This window comes from Camelus dromedarius, chromosome 8 (assembly GCF_036321535.1).
Source record: "Camelus dromedarius isolate mCamDro1 chromosome 8, mCamDro1.pat, whole genome shotgun sequence".
Classification (NCBI taxonomy): domain Eukaryota; kingdom Metazoa; phylum Chordata; class Mammalia; order Artiodactyla; family Camelidae; genus Camelus; species Camelus dromedarius.
Genome location: NC_087443.1, coordinates 35,462,436 through 35,480,489, shown reverse-complemented (window position 1 = coordinate 35,480,489; position 18,054 = coordinate 35,462,436). Strand labels below are relative to the sequence as shown.

At 34.6% G+C, this 18,054-nt stretch overlaps 2 protein-coding genes across 9 annotated transcripts in view; both read right to left on the bottom strand.

The window, feature by feature from the left end:
- Window positions 1-18,054, bottom strand: part of CTNNA3 (catenin alpha 3) — a 1,350,697-nt gene that overhangs the window by 1,209,236 nt on the left and 123,407 nt on the right. For all 8 annotated transcript variants that reach the window (XM_031461217.2, XM_010985795.3, XM_064488129.1 and 5 more), the window contains one exon: window positions 13,583-13,702. In XM_031461217.2, the coding sequence (XP_031317077.2) occupies window positions 13,583-13,702 (120 nt within the window). The remainder of the gene's footprint in view (window positions 1-13,582; window positions 13,703-18,054) is intronic.
- LOC105093869 (large ribosomal subunit protein eL19-like) lies at window positions 6,599-8,522 on the bottom strand. The gene is given in 1 exon segment (XM_064488131.1): window positions 6,599-8,522. A coding segment is annotated over 1 exon segment (591 nt). The 5' UTR covers window positions 8,098-8,522; the 3' UTR covers window positions 6,599-7,506.

Genomic DNA, 18,054 nt, shown 5'->3' with positions numbered 1-18,054 from the left:
CATTTGTGATAAATGATATTATAGTAAGGATAGCAGTACTTCTATGTCCAAACATAGACACAAACCTTACTACTGGATTGTAACTCAAATTCAAAATGTTTATTAAGTACTTACTATGTTCCAGGGACTGTATTAGGCTCTTGACATACATCTGGAAATAATGCCTTCCTGCAATTATTATTTAAACTCCTTTGATAATCAAAATGTGGTCCATGGACCAGCTGCATCAGCGTACTGAGGAGTTTAACTCTCCAGTATCTCTCCAAATCTATTGAAACAGAATTTGTATTTTAACAAAATTCCCCTTGTGATCTGGACATATATTAAAGTTTGGGAAGCACTGGTTTAGAGGACACAGGATCTAGAAATTGCCAAAAAATCAAAATTTCTATGCAATAGGTAGGAACAAAACGATGCTTTCTGTATTATTTGTCTATCTACGTATTGAAGAGTTTGAATCAGATAATGTGTGCAATTCCTACCTCTTCTAAAATGTTGTAATATTATTGTATTGTCTTTTTGTCTTTTAAAAAAATGGCACTACTTAGCACAGGGAAATATACACAAAATCTTATGGTAGCTCACAGAGAAAAAAATTTGACAATGAATATATATATGTTCATGTATAGCTGAAAAATTGTGCTGAACACTGGAATTTGACACAACATTGTAAAATGATTATAAATCAATAAAAAAAATGTTTAAAAAAATTGCACTACTGAATGATTTCCATTTACAGGCACCTCAAGGTCTAATACAGTTTATACATACTTAGAGATGATAAAAGCATCTATAGTTACATTCAGAATACAAACCAGAGATATCAAAGGATCAATACACAAGTGGCTGACTTATGCTAAAGGACTCAGAAAAGAACCTAAGAAAATATCACTTCCTGTTATTGTCCCCAGTGCTGCCATTAGCCATATAGTCTTGTACAAGATATCTAATCTCCTTGGGTCTCATTTTTCTTATCTCTAAAATAAGACAGTTGAGTTAGATGAATTTTAGAACTTCCTTAGTTTAAGGTTCACTGATTCTTTTCTACCTCCTTTAGTTTTCATCTTTAGACACCAGAGGTCATAATCTTAGCAGTGAAAAGTTATCTGATTTGCACACAGAGGTCATTTTCAAGCTACAAAACAGACTAGAGAAGATATCATTTTCAGAGTTAAATCTTTTAGAACTTTAATTTCTCATCAATACCAGCTTCTATTGACAATCTTACAGACCTAGGTACGTCAATACAAGATATACACAAATAAGTGCCACATTGATACAAGCACTAAAATTTTTTACCACCTCTGAAACCCCTATCAGCATTGTAAACTTTGAAAACAACATAACAAAACATTAACTATTTCAATAAGCATTCCTCACTATAAAGTAGCTATAAGCTGCCCATAAGGCAAACTATTATATAGCAAACAACCTTGTAAAAAATTAATAAATCTTTTCTGGTGCATGAAAATCAGTGAGTATGTGCTCGATTGAACAGCTTTTCTACCTAAGTGCCACCCATAAACTAAACCCCTCAGACAACAGATGGAAATAGAATAATAAACCGTCAAACTTAAAAGATGTCTCTGTAATGTTTTTACTTTACTAATTTAATAAAATACATTTACTTGTCAAGACTGTATCCAAGGTAGAAATCAAACTTCAGATTTTGATCATTTTTGATAACTTTCTTTTAAATAAAGCATGAAGTTCTTATAAAGATCTTGAGGTTTTTTTTTAATTTCAGACTATAACTATAGAAAAAGAAATCACCCTATAAAAATCTGCAGTTTATGAAGTAGTGAAAATGGTTGAATGGCTATTGGAATAAGCTAGAAATTAGAAAATGTGAATATTAATTCTGAATCTGCTACTAACTCAGGATGACCTTGAATGATGTATTCAACCTTCTCTCTCTCTGTATCAGAAAATTAAAGAATAAATATAATGTCATCTCTTTTTCCTGTGAGACAAACAACTGTGTGCAATTGAATAAAAATGGAATTACATATGCAGTGGATAGAATAAAACACATTTGGGTTCGTTTGGACTTTGTTGTAGCACACTGTCTTACAATTCAACATTTTTAATACCTGTGCAATTTTTAAATGATGTCTGAAATGCTCTGGGATCTTCAGAAAAGTTTTATAAATGGCATAAATAATCATTTTATTTGATTGGGCTAATAAGAAACAGAATGCCATCTAAGATAGACACAAATAATTTAATGTAGCAGTCCTTGGTTCACTTACTCTTAAAAGGAATAATTTAATCAGAATTCTTTCAAGAGAGTTAGATTAATTACAGAATAAGGAAAACAAGGATCTTCTCCCAGTAGAGCTATTAACATATTTCATCGAACAAAGCCTGCTGAAGTGAATCTGTTGCTTATAGAACTATCATTCTAGAAGCTTAGCACCTCCCTTGAACACTCATTCAGGCCCCAATTATACTTTTTCTTAGACTGCGTCTAAATAATCCCCAATGTACAAGTACTTCGTTTTTAAAGGTCTTAAGTAAAATATATTTACAACTTCCATTTTAGTGTTAATGTAAATGGAAGTTAGTTCTACTTCATACTGTACTTACAAACAATTCCCGGTGCAATATTATTGTGTATTCCCTTGCCTGAGATGATTCATAACATCTTTATTGCTGTAAATCTTTACATGGTTAAAGACCATTACTTGAATTCATCAATTTCCTCTTCTCTATAATACAATACATGCTATAATACAAAAATAACAAGCTTAACACTATTCCATTTTGCTTTGCTAAGCACTGATTTCACAGGAGCCCTACACTCTTATCTTGTGTCCCTCGGAGTTCTTGAGTTCCAGAGTAGCCTAGGATTCTTTTCTATATGGTTAGTCATTATCCATCTGGAATCTCATTTATCAGTGCAAGATGTTAACCTGCAGTCATTCTTACTAAATACATTTCATCTTATTTGTTTCTATCTCTTCATTGATAAGGGATCATTTTAAATTCAATTCCTATTCTATAACGTATTGTATACCCTTCTGGTTTTGGAGTTATCTAAAGTGGTTAACTCACTTTGCTCAGAAAAAGAAAAAAGCAGTGTTCATTCCTGAACATCATAACTAAAGACAGAAAAATATTGTACTGAACAATACTACCTGGAACCACAAGGGAAGGTTAGATATATATAAATGAGTTGGGGTTTACCCATAACGAGTCTGACACATTACTTCTGTCACAGACAGTGATAGCATAATACTCAGACCTTAATTTCACTGCCCATCAAAAGACATCACTTCAGAAGCACATAAGAACCAAATACTGCAACTCCCTTCTCAAAAGGTATAAACATTTTTTATGACAGAGCCCCAAACACTGTATTATGTATGTCTAAAAACATTCCATCTTACATGTTCATAATAGTGCTGGACCTATGTGAAGCAGAAAAGTATATAAAATAGAGAGAATATCCTATGGATAGCCATTTTTCCATCTAGGAAGATGAAAGATGAGAATAATGCAAAAACAACATTATAATACTTACATCTTATACTAATCGCATGCCAGGCACTATGCTAAGTTTTTTATATACTGATTCCTTTATGTACTTTAAAGGATTTAAAACATGTATGTACTTCATACTTTCTATACTGTTTTCTCAAAACAGTTTATAAGTTAGGTGTTATTTTCCTAACATTTTAAAAGAAGAAACTGCAGTGCCTAAAGTGGGACAAATAATCTAACAAGATTTGGTTAGTCAAAGCTCACACTCTAGCCTGCACTACATGAATCTTCAATGGGAGTATAATCAGTCAGATGGTAAATTTTATGACATGGATAAAAGCAAAGAATGGCAAAGAAGGAAGAGTTTACATATGGACCAGAGGTCACAGAATAAAGTGTCATGAGGGAGACTAGACTTCAGTTTGGCTTTAAAGAATGATTACTAGCTAAATAAGTAAATAGAAAAGGGCTAAATATTCTAAACACCAACTTTATGAACCCTGTGAAAAGTTCAGAAGGTGAGACTAGCATGCTATGATCGGGAAGACAAGAGGGAGATCCATGTTCCAACATGGATGTGAATCTGAAGTACAATATTTTAATATATATTTTATTGAAGTATAATCAGTTTACAATGTTGTGTCAATTTCTGGTATAGCACAATATTTCGGTCATATACAAACATACATATATTTATTTTTATATTCCTTTTCATCATAAGTTACTGTAAGATATTGAACATGGTTCCCTGTGCTATAAGTATAAACTTGTTGTTTATCTATTTTATATATAGTAGTTAGTATTTACAAATCTCAAACTCCTAATTTATACCTTTCCACCCTCTTCCCCACAGGTAACCATAAGTTTGTTTTCTATGTCTGTGAATCTCTTTCTGTTTTATAAATAAGTTTGCCCTTTTTTTTTAAGATTCCACATATGAGTTATATCAAGTGGTATTTTTCATTCTCTTCCTTGTTTACTTCACTTAGAATGACATTCTCCAGGTTCATCCATGTTGCTGCAAATGGCATTATTTTATTCTTTTTTATGGCCGAGCAGTATTCCACTGTGTAAATATACCACAGCTTCTTTATCCAGTCATCTGTTGATGGACATTTAGGTCGTTTCCAAGTCTTGGCTATTATAAACAGTGCTGCTATGAATATTGGGGTGCATGTATCTTTTTTTTAAATTGAAGTATTGTCAATTATAATATGTCAATCTCTGGTGTATAGCCCAATGTCCCAGTCATGCATATACATACATATATTCATTTTCATATTTTCTCCATTAGAGGTTATTACAAGATACTGAACATAGTTTCCTGTGCTACACAAAAGAAACATTTTTTAAATCTGTTTTCATATTTAGTGGCTAACATTTGTAAATCTCAAACTACCAAATTTATCCCTTCCCATCCCCTTTCCCCAATAACCATGAGATTGTTTACTAAGTCTGTGAGTCTGTTTCTGTTTTGTAGATGAGTTCATAGTGTCCTTTTTTTTTTTCAGATTTCACATATGAGTGGTATGTGATATTTTTCTTTCTCTTTCTAGCTCAGTTCACTTAGAATGACATTCTCCAGGTCCATCTATGTTGCTGCAAATGGCAAAAGGCATTGTTCTATTCTTTATGGCTGAGTAGTATTCCTTTTTGTAAATGTACCACAAATTCTTTATCCAGTCATCTGCTGATGGACATTTAGGTTGCTTCCATGTCTTGGCTATTATATATAGTGCTACTATGAACATTGGGATGGATGTATCTTTTCGCATTAGAGTTCCCTCTGGATAGATACCCAGAAGGGGATTGCTAGAACATATGGTAAGTCTATTTTTAGTTTTTTGCTATCCAGTTTCCCCAAAACCACTTGCTAAAGAGATTGTTTTTTCTCAGACAAATACTGTTAGATATCACTTACATATGGAATCTAAAAAAATACAACTAACTAGTGAATATAACAGAAAAGAAACAGACTGACAGATATAGAGAAGGAACTAGTGGTACCAGTGGGGAGAGGGAAAGGGGAGGGGCAAGATGGAGATGGGAGGATTAAGAGGTACAAATTATCAAGTATAAAAGAAGCCACAAGTATGTATTGGACAACATGGGAAATATAGTCAATATTTTATAATAACTATAAATGGAGTATAACCTTTAAAATTTTGTGAATCATTATATTGTATACCTGTAACATATAATATTGTACAAGTAAGTGTACTTCAATTTTTTTAAAATATGATATTGTTAAATAAGTAAATTTTTTAATGTAAAATATCTCATTCAAAAATTTTATGCTGATTATATGTTGAAAACGATAACATTTTGGATCTATTGAATTAAATAAAATACATTATTTAAAATAAAAAAAAGAGACTGTCTTTTCTCCATCTTTTTAAATTAAGGTTCATTCTGGATATATACCCAGGAGTGGGATTGCTGGATAATATGGTAAGTTTTTTGAGGAATCTCCATACTGATTTTAAGTTTTTTGAGGAATCTCCATACTGATTTCCATAATGGCTGCCCCAAACTACATTCTCACTAACAGTGTAGGAGGGTTCCCTTTTCTTCACACCCTCTCCAGCATTTATCGTCTGTGGACTTTTGAATGATGGCCATTCTGACCGGTATAAGGTGATACCTCAATGTGGTTTTGATTTGCGTTTCTCTGATAATTAGCGATATTGAGCAATTTTTCATGTGCCTATTGGTCATTCATATGTGTTCATTGGAGAATTGCTCGTTTAGGTCTTCTGACCATTTTTGGATTGGGTTGTTTGTTTTTTTTCTTATTAAGTCACATGAGCTGTTTATATATTCTGGACATTAAGCCCTTGTCTGTCTCATCTTTTGCAAGTATTTTCTCCTTTCTGTAGGTTGTTGTTTTGTTTTGCTTATGGTTCCTTTGCTATGCAAAAGCTTGTAAATTTAATTAGGTCCCGTTTGTTTATTTTTGTTTTTATTTCTATTGCTTGGGTAGACTGTTCTAGGAGAACATTGCTGAGATTTATGTCGGATAATGTTTTGACTATATTTTCTTCTGAGAGATTTATAGTGTCTTGTCTTATGTTTAAGCCTTTAAGCCATTTTGAGTTTATTTTTGTGTATGCTGTGGTAGTACGCTAACTTCACTAATTTACATGCAACTGTCTGGTTTTCCCAACGCCATTTGCTGAAGAGACTGTCTTTACTTCATTGTATGTTCTTGCCTCCTTTGTCAAAGATTAATTGACCATAGGTGTGTGGGTTTATTTCTGGGCTCCCTATTCTGTTCCATTGATCTACATGTCTGTTTTTGTAACAATATTATGCTGTTTTGATTACTGTAGCTCTGTAGTATTGTCTGAAGTCTGGGAGGGTTATTCCTCCAGCTTCATTCTTTTTCTTCAGTAATGCTTTGGAAATTCTGGATCTTTTGTGATTTCATATAAATTATAGAATTATTTGTTTTAATTCTGTGAAAAAGGTTCTGGGTAATTTGATACGGATCTCATTAAATATGTAGATCACTTCGGGTAGTATGGCCATTTTAACAATATTAATTCTTCCAATCCAAGAACATGGGATATCTTTCCATTTCTTTAAGTTATCTTTAATTTCCTTAGTCAATGTTTTGTAGTTCTCTGCATATGTCTTTCACTTCCTTGGTCAGATTTATCCTAAGTATTTTATTGTTTTGGATGCAATTTTTAAAAGGATTGTTTCTTTACTTTCCTCTTCTGATACTTCACTGTTAGTGTAAAGAAATGCCACTGATTTCTGTATGTTAATCTTGTATCCTGCTACCTTGCCATATTCTTTTATCAGCTCTAGTAGTTTTTGTGTGGATCCCTTAGGGTTTTCTATATATAGTATCACATCATCCACAGATAGCGACAATTTTACCTCTTCTCTTCCAATTTGGAACCCTTTTATTTCTTTTTTTTTTTTTCTTTTGACAGATAAAGCCTTGTTTTATTGAATGAGTGATCCATGCAATAGCCAAGGCCATCATGTACAGACAAGAGGGGGAAAACTTTATTTCTTGGTCTCTTCCTCCTTGGACAGAGCCTTGATGATTTCCTCCTTCTTGGCCTGGAGCCGCTTTTCATGGTGCTTCCATGCTTCCGTGGTCTTAGACCTGCGGGCCTTGGCCTGGTCAGCCAGAAGCTTCCTGAGATCCTTGTCTGCTTTCAACTTGTGGATGTGTTCCATGAGAATCTGCTTGTTTTTGAACATGTTACCCTTCACTTTCAGGTACAAGCTGTGATACATGTGGTGGTCAATCTTCTTAAATTCACAGTATCTTTTGAGCAGCTGGTGCAGAATTCTCATCCTCCTCATCCAGGTTACCTGCTCAGGCATTTGAGTATTGGCAGTACCCTTTTGCTTCCCTATGCCCATGTGCCTGCCCTTCTGGTGGGCCAAGGTGTTTTTCCAGCATCAAGCTCAGGAATGGACAGTCACAGACTTTTGGATGATCAGCCCATCTTTGATCAGCTTTGGGATCTGCTGATGGGAGTTGGCATTGGCGATTTCATTGGTCTCATTGGGGTCCAACCAGACCTTTTTCTTGCCACAGCAAAGGACACTGGAGGCAAGCCTCTTCTGAAGCCTGAGCATACTCATGGCTGTGGCCACAGCACCAAAAGGCCCTTTTATTTCTTTTTCTTGTCTAATTGCTATGGTTAGGACTTCCAATACTATATCAAATAGAATTGGTGAGAGGGAAGTTCATAGTGATACAGGGCTTCCTCAAAAAAGAACAATCTCAAATAAACAACCTAACCTACCAACTAAAAGAATTAGAAAAAGAAGGACAAACAAAACCCAAAGTCAGCAGAAGAAAGGAAATAAGAAACGTCAGGGAGGAAATAAATAAAATAGACATTAAAAAAACAACAGAAAAATTCAAACCAAGATCTGGTTTTTTGAAAGAGTAAACAAAATTGACAAACCTCTGGCCAGGCTCACCAAGAAGAAAAGAGAGAGCACACAAATAAAATAAGAAATGAAAATGAAGAGATTACAACGAACACCACAGAAATATAAAAACCATAAGAGAATACTATGAACAACTATATGTCAATAAATTGGACAACTTACAAGAAATGGACAAGTTTCTAGAAACATACAGTCTACCAAAACTGAATCAAGAAGAAACAGATCATTTGAACAGACCAACCACTAAAGTGAAATAGAAACCGCAATATAAAACCTATAAAACCTCCCTGCAAACAAAAGTCCAGGACCAGATGGCTTCACTGGGGAATTCTATCAAGCATACAAAGAAGAACTCATACTGGTACTTCTCAAACTCTTCCAAAAGATTGAAGAGGAGGGAATACTCCCAAATTCATTCTATGAAATCACCATCATTCTGATACCAAGGCCAGACAAAAACACTACCAAAAAAGAAAGCTATAGGCCAACATTGTTGATGAACACAGATACAAAAATCCTCAACAAAATATTGGCAAATAGAATCCAACAGCACATAAAAAAGATCATACACCTACACCATGATCAAGTTGCATTCATACCAAGGACACAAAGATGGTTCAACATGGGCAAATCAATCAACGTGATACACCACATCAACAAGAGAAAAGACAAAAATCACATGATCATCTCAATAGATGCAGAAAAAGCATTTGATAAAATTCAACACCAATTTATGATAAAAACTCTTACCAAAGTGGGTATAGAGGGAACATAACTCAACGTGATAAAAGCTACTTATGACAAACCTACAGCCAGCATAATACCCAACAGAGAAAAGCTGAAAGACTTTCCACTAAAATCTGAAGTACAATGTTTTAATTTTACATATTTTCACATCAGTGTGTAATAGTGCTCTAGTCTACATAATGTTCAACTCAATAATGTCAACTTTAATTTATACCAAAGGACTTCAGAAGCCTCTGGAAAGGGGATGTGTCTTAAAATGCTGTTATAAGTATTAAGGATAGAAGAGAGAAACGAATTAAATTAGAGTCCAGAATACCAAGCTTTTTAAAATTGTATTCCAAAAAACCAAAGCCCCAAGGAAATCTCTTGATTTATAAGCACTCAAATTAATATATAAACCTGGGTTCTATATAACAGCTGAAGCTTGCTATTATCATTCCTAAGTATTATCAACCAGGAGGATAAAAACCAGTCTAAGCATATAAACTCCAAGATTCCATCTCCAGATGTAGTGAAACTGAAAAAGTCTCCCAATTCTTGGGTTAATATGGCTTTGTCATCCATTTACTTCCTACTGATTCATCAAACCCCACCACCACCTCATCTATCACAGCCTCCTCTCATCTTTTCCAACCAAAGCTATTTTTAACGTTAGTCTTTTTGACATTAGGAAAATGGAGGGATGCTTATGCTCCAACCTAAAATATAGCCCAAGGAATAGTTGAAGCATAAACACTTGCTCTTTAAAAGACATACAAACAAACAAACAAACAAACAAATGGAAAAGGAAAGGGAAGGGAAGGGAAACAGCTAAGCTCACACCTAGGAGAGAAAGCACAAGAACCCCTAAAATGAGAGGTAAAAGAATAGAGCAAAGTACTCCAGGGATCTGTCTAGCCCAGGGAAAGAAATCTCTCAAAATGATGTCTAAAATGTCATAGAACGCGACAGAAAAAAATCTAATGAAAGAGTCCAAGACAGTAATTATAGTCAGTTCACTGTACATCCATAATTCATAGTTAAGGTAACATTGATACTTTATGTTTGTTTAAAGAAATAGGTGGAAAATGAAATATGTTAGAAGAAAATCTAAATAATGCACATAGCAAAGAGCAATCTGTCAGCCTTTGGTACCCAGGAAGCCTAGTACTTAATGCCTTTCTGAATTTTAGAAGTGCTGTAAGACACATCAATTTTAATTGCCTATAATCTGAGACCAAAACTTTTGGCATGCTTCCTTGTTCATAGCAATAACAGCACCAACAAGTATTTATTGAGTATTTCCACGGGTCAGATACTGCTGTGATAACTGCAGAGGATACAAGCATTGAAGGTGACAGACGAGGCCCTGTCCTTATGAAGCTTACGTTCTGTCACAAAGAGAAATGATAAATATGTTTCGACCAGGAAACAAAGCCTGACTAATTCACTGATACAAAGAATCCTACCTTATAAGGCAGAAACTTTCTAGCTGAACTGCAATTTTACAGAGACCTAAATTTTCTCCAGTAGGAGAAAATGGACTAGTGTGTGTTTATAGATTTGGGGGGATGCAGGGGGTTTATAGATTTGGGGGGATGCAGGGGGAGGGCTTTATATGGAATAGGATAGGAGATAAAAGACAAATCCCACCAAGTCAGAGAAAAGCTAATGTTCTGACTCTTTGAACCTTGCCCATACAGGAAACACAACCATTCCTCTGTGACTTTGGTACAGTACTTGGTTAATACAAATTTCTCAGAAGCTTTGCTACATTTGGGAGCAAATGGGAATTAGAGTTTGTCTTTTCTCTTCTCTGCCACACCCCCGTCATTCACTATATAGTCTTGTAATCCTCTCTCTGTTTTTCCCTTTTTCTATTTTGAGATATTTTTAATTCTTCAAAAAAATCAATGTTTTAACCTACTAAATGCATGTAGTATAAAACCAAACAGAGTTTAATTTCCTTTACTTTATCCCTCTTATCTTATCCCTGAAAGTCCCTTTCTCTCTTTTCAATCACTTTTTGGTCTCTGACTTTCATTCTACTCACCCATCCTTTTTCTGACCACTTCCTTCCAATCCCTCTTCTATCTTTTCCAGGTAGAAAAAAATGATCACTAGACATAGAGAAAGGCAGAGCCATGTAAAGCAAAGGGTTGACAGTATACTATGTGTGCAAGCAAGTCCATTTCAGAAGGATCTGTTCTTTCAAGTTTAAAGAATTGCCTTGGGTGAATAAGGTTTACTAGAACTTGCTTTCTGTTACATGTACTATATTTAACACTTAGAAGATTATAAAAATAAAGTTTATACATTTTCTTAGCTGTCTGAAGACATTATTTCAAAAATTCTTCTGTGTTTCTGTATATTTTGAACAATTTCCACTGAGAGAAAGAGAAGGAGAGAGAATTGGCCCTGTCTTCTGCCTCTCATCAGAGGCCTATTTTCAGAAGTCTCTTTAAGACCCAGGTCTGGCCTCTCCTAAAAATGCTTTCATAGTGCATGCCTAGAACTCTTTACTTTACTATCCCCTAGTCTTGCTCCCTATAGGCATATTGGGAAAATCCCAGGTTTGGAGTCAGACTAAATTTGTATTTGAAGCTCAGCTTCATGTCTTACTATCCCAGTGACCTTAGGCAAGTTACTTAACTCCCTTAACAGTTTCTCATCTGTAAAATGGTGCTCATAAAATCAACCTAGTTATATTATTATAAGCATTTAATGATCTAATTCCTAAATGTGCTAATCACACTATGTGGCATATAGTTGTTTGTCATTTAATAAACAGTACATAAGATTTATATATGCACACGCATATGTATACATATACATACACCCACATGCCCATCTTTTCCTCTCATACACATGCAATTTACCTATTGTCCTCAATGCCATTCTTCCAGAATTCTGCCCTTCTGCCCTTGAAGTGTTCACATTTTTCCAAATTCACAATTAGCTAATGTAAGACTCTAATCACTGAGAATGTGCTAATGAGAAAGGATAAGAGAAGAGGACAGTGACTACTGCCTGCCAACTTAAATAGCCCTCAGTGGTAAAATATAGCTCTTGGAAACAAAACTGGACTAAACACTACATAGGCCAGAGCAGTGACTCACAGTGTGAATTTTAAGCAGCATCATTTGAGAGCTTACTGTAATAGTTCTCAGTAACTGTGACTACTTTCTGTTACATGTACTCACACCTAGGCCATCACTAACATAAAAATAAGTAAATAAAACAAATGGATATTGTATCCTTTATCATATAAATTAAAGCATGATATTGTATTACCCCAGAACATTGTACAAAACAAATACAACTCCTAGGAAAATAAGATCATGTCTGTGATGAAGCAAAACCTAGAACATAATTCTCTTCTCAAGTCAGTATTTCTAGACTATACCATGTTGACTTAATGAGGTATATAACTAAATATAGGAAGTACTGCTTTGAAAACCCCCTTCGAAAAGATCCAAAATTTGTGAATTAGGCAATGGTAAGAGAGTCACACCCTTTGTCGCACTAACAGGAAAGACTCTTAAGTAATGGACTCGGTGCCTGGCCATGCGAGTCAGCCACTTAGTCATTCTTCTAGACGCCATCCATCATTGAGCACATTCCTGAATTTCATGCAACCTAATTTAAACGTCTAACTGGTTGTTCTGATCGGAATAAACATTCGACCAAAGTAAAAGCTTGACGATCCTGACACCTAGTGGCTGTAAAGAACCTGGAGAAGATCCAGTTTGGGAAAAGTAGATAGCTAGGGTGGCAGGATCTTGCACACAGAATTTAATGATTATTAATAATATAAAATGCTAATTCTAAAAGTAACTCTATAAAAGTCTACTTGGGCCCTGGATTTATCTTGTTTTCTATACAAAGAGGCTAAAAGACTTGTATTTGTGAAGCATGTTTTTCTTCAGTCTTACACGTTTAGCAAATTTTTACTAATCTTCAGAGATCAAACAAGAAAACTAAAGCGAAACTGAAAAAAAAAACTACTTTGGCATTTTTATGACTCTCTTTCTTAATTCTGCATGTTCATCCACATCATTTTCTTAGTCTAGAGGTGATTTTTCTCCACAAGTATCCCTCTGTCAAAATAACAGCCAACTGACCAAGCCACATAGAGGTTCCCTTTATGCCACTGAGGCTTCCTTAATCACAAGGTAGTTAGACCTTCACAAACCAGCAAGGGTTTTCTTTAAGAGAGGTATAAGGACACACACCCCTAAAATGCACATCTAAAAGTAAGGACTACATTGAATGCTGCAGGAAGCCATATGAACACAGCAGGTCAGCACCACACAGCACAACTTACTTCTGCCCTAAATATTAGAAGATAAGCTTCCCCAGATCCACCTGAACCTCTGACAGGCAGGAAGGTGAGAAGAATAAAGTGATGATATCCTCCACCAAGGAGAGCTCTGAATCCTACCTGCTGACGTTTGAAGGCTAAATAATCCAGATTTTCCAGCTCCTTTCCAAGCTTCTGATAGGTTTTTTGGAGATCAGATTTGTTGGAAACATTTTTGAGAGACTCAAACACCTTTTGAAACTGAAATTAAAGCAAAAGTAAATCATTAGGAGCAGCATATTTTTCTAAAATTCCTAATGAGCTAACACAGAGAAATAGTCAATACTGAGCCTCAGTTTCTCCATAATACAGAGATAACAAAGGCTTGCTAATTGCCTTTCAATTAAATAATTAAGCACCATTATAAAGCATTAGAAACTAACTGTATGCTAAGTACAACCATCATTATTGCATGAATGAGAAGCCTGTTTAGTCCGCATTCCAACAAAAGAGCATACTCCATTAAAAAATTTTTTTAACTCTTCATGTTTTAGTATACGCTGCTACTTTTAAAGAAAAAAAATTGCAACGAATGTATAATTTCAAATCATAATGAGAAAGTATTAAAGAAGCTCTCACATTCCAATCATGGAAACAAATTTGTCTATGCAAAGGTAGCCACTTGCCTCTGTAGATATATCTATGCAGAGTAGGCACCCAGCAAACTTCAGCCAGGAAGATCTCTCAGATCTTACATTTTGAGAAGAAAGGAAAACTAACATTTTGATGACTGAAGCACATGTAGCATGTTCAGCAAACATTTATTCATTTCTACTCTATAACAGAGATGAGTTATGAAATCAGTTCTGCTAAATCAGAATGCCTCTCTTCATTTTTAAGTCAGATACTAGATAAACACAAAGGAGACAAATTGCAGCGTATCACAGAATATTGTTCTGCTACTAATAATTAATTAAGCAAAGGAAGCTCACAAGAAATTGAATTCTTGGTTTATTTTAGTAAATTAGAACATACTTTAGAGGATTAGTGATTGAAAATGTCAAGTGATATCATTTGCAAGACATTTGCATTTGCTCTCTCTTTATGTCATTTATTTCCCATGTTCTCAGTGTGTGCCATTAGACAGAGTTCTACAGATGGAGATTTCACCATCCTAAACACACCAGCATTCCACCATGATTATGGTGTTATGAGACAGGGTAATAAGATTTTACAGAATATAATTAAGTTTCCAGGGAAATGATTTGACCCTTCATATTTCAAACTCCATGGAATAAGTCATATAATAATGGCATTCTACAGAATTAAATCCGCAATTTCACAAAAGCAACATGTTTATCTCAATTCAAGGTGACAGAAGAAACAGAAATAGGAAGTAATATTGCGACAATTTTACAGCAGGACAATAAATTAAGTTCAACAAATAATCTTTAGAGCCTACTATACACAAGGCGCTATGAATATAAAACATATTTTCTGCCCTAAAGGAACTTACAGACCACCAAGGAAACTAGACATGAAACTCAGAAATGGAAATGATACTGACATTTACTGGGTGCCTTCTCAGTGCCAGGTACTTTATTCTTTCCAATTTAATCCTCACAAGAACCACAGAAGTTTCTATTTCTCTTCCCACCTACAAGTAACTGGGACTCAAAGTCTGAACTGGTTTTTTTTCCAATAATACATAATTTTAATTCATAAAAACAGTATAGTCCTTAATTTTTCTTTCACCTGGACCTTTCTTTTAGCCTGGCTTTGCCCAGGTTCTTCTAGGAATCACAAAACCTTATGTTACGCCAAATGACTTTTTTTCCAGCTTTATTGAGATATAATTGACATATCTTAGCATTGACAAAAGTTAAGGTGTACAGCATAATGATTTGACTTACATACAGCATGAAATGATTATCAGAATAAGTTTAGTGAACATCCATCATCTGGTATAGATACCAAATTAAAGAAATATTTTAAAAATATTTTTCCTTGTGATATGAACTCTTAGAATTCACTCTCTTAACTTTCCTGTATGACATATTATCATGTTAAACATATTTATCAGGTTGACATCACATTCCTAGTACGTATTTATCCTATAACTAGGAGTTTGTACCTTTTGATTACCTTTTTACCATTCCTCCTCCCACCACCTCTCTCCTGCCTCTGGTAACCACAAATCTGATCTCTTTTTCTATGTGTGTGTGTTTGTTCGTTTGTCTGTTTTTAAAGTATAATTTACCTACAATACTATGTTAGTTCCTGGTACACAACATAGTGATTTGTTATTTCGGTACATTTCAAAATGGAACTGGGTATTTAGTATATTGTCTGTGCTCTTTCTACTCAATTATTAACTTTAACACAAAGCAAAGTAGTAAATAAAGTAAAGTAAAGTAAGGTAAGGTAAGGTAAAGTAAAGTAAAGTAAAAAAAGGAAGGAAGGAAGGAAGGAAGGAAGGAAGGAAGGAAGGAAGGAAGGAAGGAAGGGAGAAAGAAAGAAAGAAAGAAAGAAAAGTAACATGTGGTGAAACTGAAAAAAAACACTGATACTGACTGAGTGACCTAGGCCATATAGAAGACATGAGGGAATTTAAGTTGGACCTCAAAGGACTTTACAGAGCCTTTGGTAAATGGGAACTAATTCTACCCATCAGTTTAAACATAGCCAAAATCTGTTCATTTTCCCACTATGGTAAAATCAATCTAATACCTTTATTCAACACAATTTTGGAAGTCCTAGTCACAGCACTCAGAGAAGAAAAAAAATAAAAGGACTCCAAATTGGAAAGGAAGAACTAAAACTGTCACTGTCTGCAAATGACATGATACTATACATAGAAAATCTTCAAGACACCTCCAGAAAACTACCAGAGTTCATCAATCAATTGACTAAAACTGCAGGATAGAAAATTAATATACAGAAATCTGCTATGTTTCTATAGTCTAACAATAAAGTATCAGAAAGAGAAATTAAGGGAACAATCCATTTACCATTGCATCAAAAAGAATAAAATACCTAAGAATAAACCTACACTAGGAGGCAAAAGACCTGTATTCTGAAAAGTATAAGATGCTGATGAAAGAAACCAAAGACAACACAAACAGATGGAAAGATATACCATAATGTGTTCTTGGATTAGAAGAATCGATACTGTTAAAATGAGCATACCATCCAAGACAATCTACAGACTCCATGTAATCCATATCAAAATACCCATGGCATTTTTAACAGAACTGAAATAAAAATTGTTTTTAATTTGTATGGAAACAGAAAAGACCCCAAATAGCCAGAACAATCTTGAGAAAGAAGAATGGAACTGGAAGATACACTCTTAGACTATACTACAAAGCTACAGTAGTCAAAACTGTACAGTACTGGCACAAAAACAGACACATAGATCAATGGAACAGAATAGGAAGTACAGAAATAATCCCACACACTTGTGGTCAATTAATCCACAACAAAGGAGATAAGAATATACGATGGAGAAAAGATAATCTCTTCAATAAGTACTGCTGGGAAAGCTGGACAGCTACATGTAGAAAGATAAAATTAGAACATTGTCTAACACCATGCACAAAAAGAAACCCAAATGGATTAAAGACCTAAATGTAAGACTGGATACTATAAAACTCCTAGAGGAAATATACACAGAACACTCTCTGACATAAATCAAAGAAATATTGTTTTGGTTCCATCTCTTACAGTAGTGGAAATAAAAGCAAAAATAAACAAATAGGACTTGCTTAAACTTAAAAGCCTTTGTACAGCAAAGGAAATCATAAACAAAATGAAAAGACAACCTATAGAATGGGAGAAAATATTTGCAAACAATGTGACCACCAAGGGATCAACTTCCAAAATGTACACACAGCTTATACAGCTCAACATCAAAAGCAAAATAAAACAAAACAAACAAACAACCCAATCAAAAAAATTAGCAGAAGACATAAACAGACATCTCTCCAAAGAAGACATACAGATGGCCAACAGGCACATGAAAAGACACTCAATATCACTAATTATTACAGAAATGCAAATAAAAACTACAATAAGTTATCACCTCACACTGGTCAGAATGGCCATCATTAAAAAGTCCACAAATGATAAATGCTGGAGAGGGTGTAGAGAAAAGAGAACACTTCTACACTGCTGGTGAGAATGTAAATTGGTGCAGCCACTACGGAGAACAGTACGCAGGTTCCTTAAAACACTAAAACTAGAGTTATCATATGGTCCTGCAATCTGACTTCTGGGCATACATCCGAAGAAAATGAAAACAGTAATTCGAAAAGATACATGTCCCACAATGTTCATATCAGCACTATTTACAATAGCCAAGACATGGAAACAACCTAAATGTCCATCAACATTTAGGCTAAAGAAGATATGGTATATATATACAAAATGGAACACTACTCAGCCATAAAGAAGAATGAAATAATGCTATTTGCAGCCACATGAATGGACCTAGAGATGATCACATTAAGTGAAATAAGTCAGTCAGAGAAAGATAAATATATCACTTATATGTAGAATCTAAAAAAATGATACAAAGGAACTTATTTACAAAACCAGAAATAGACTCACAG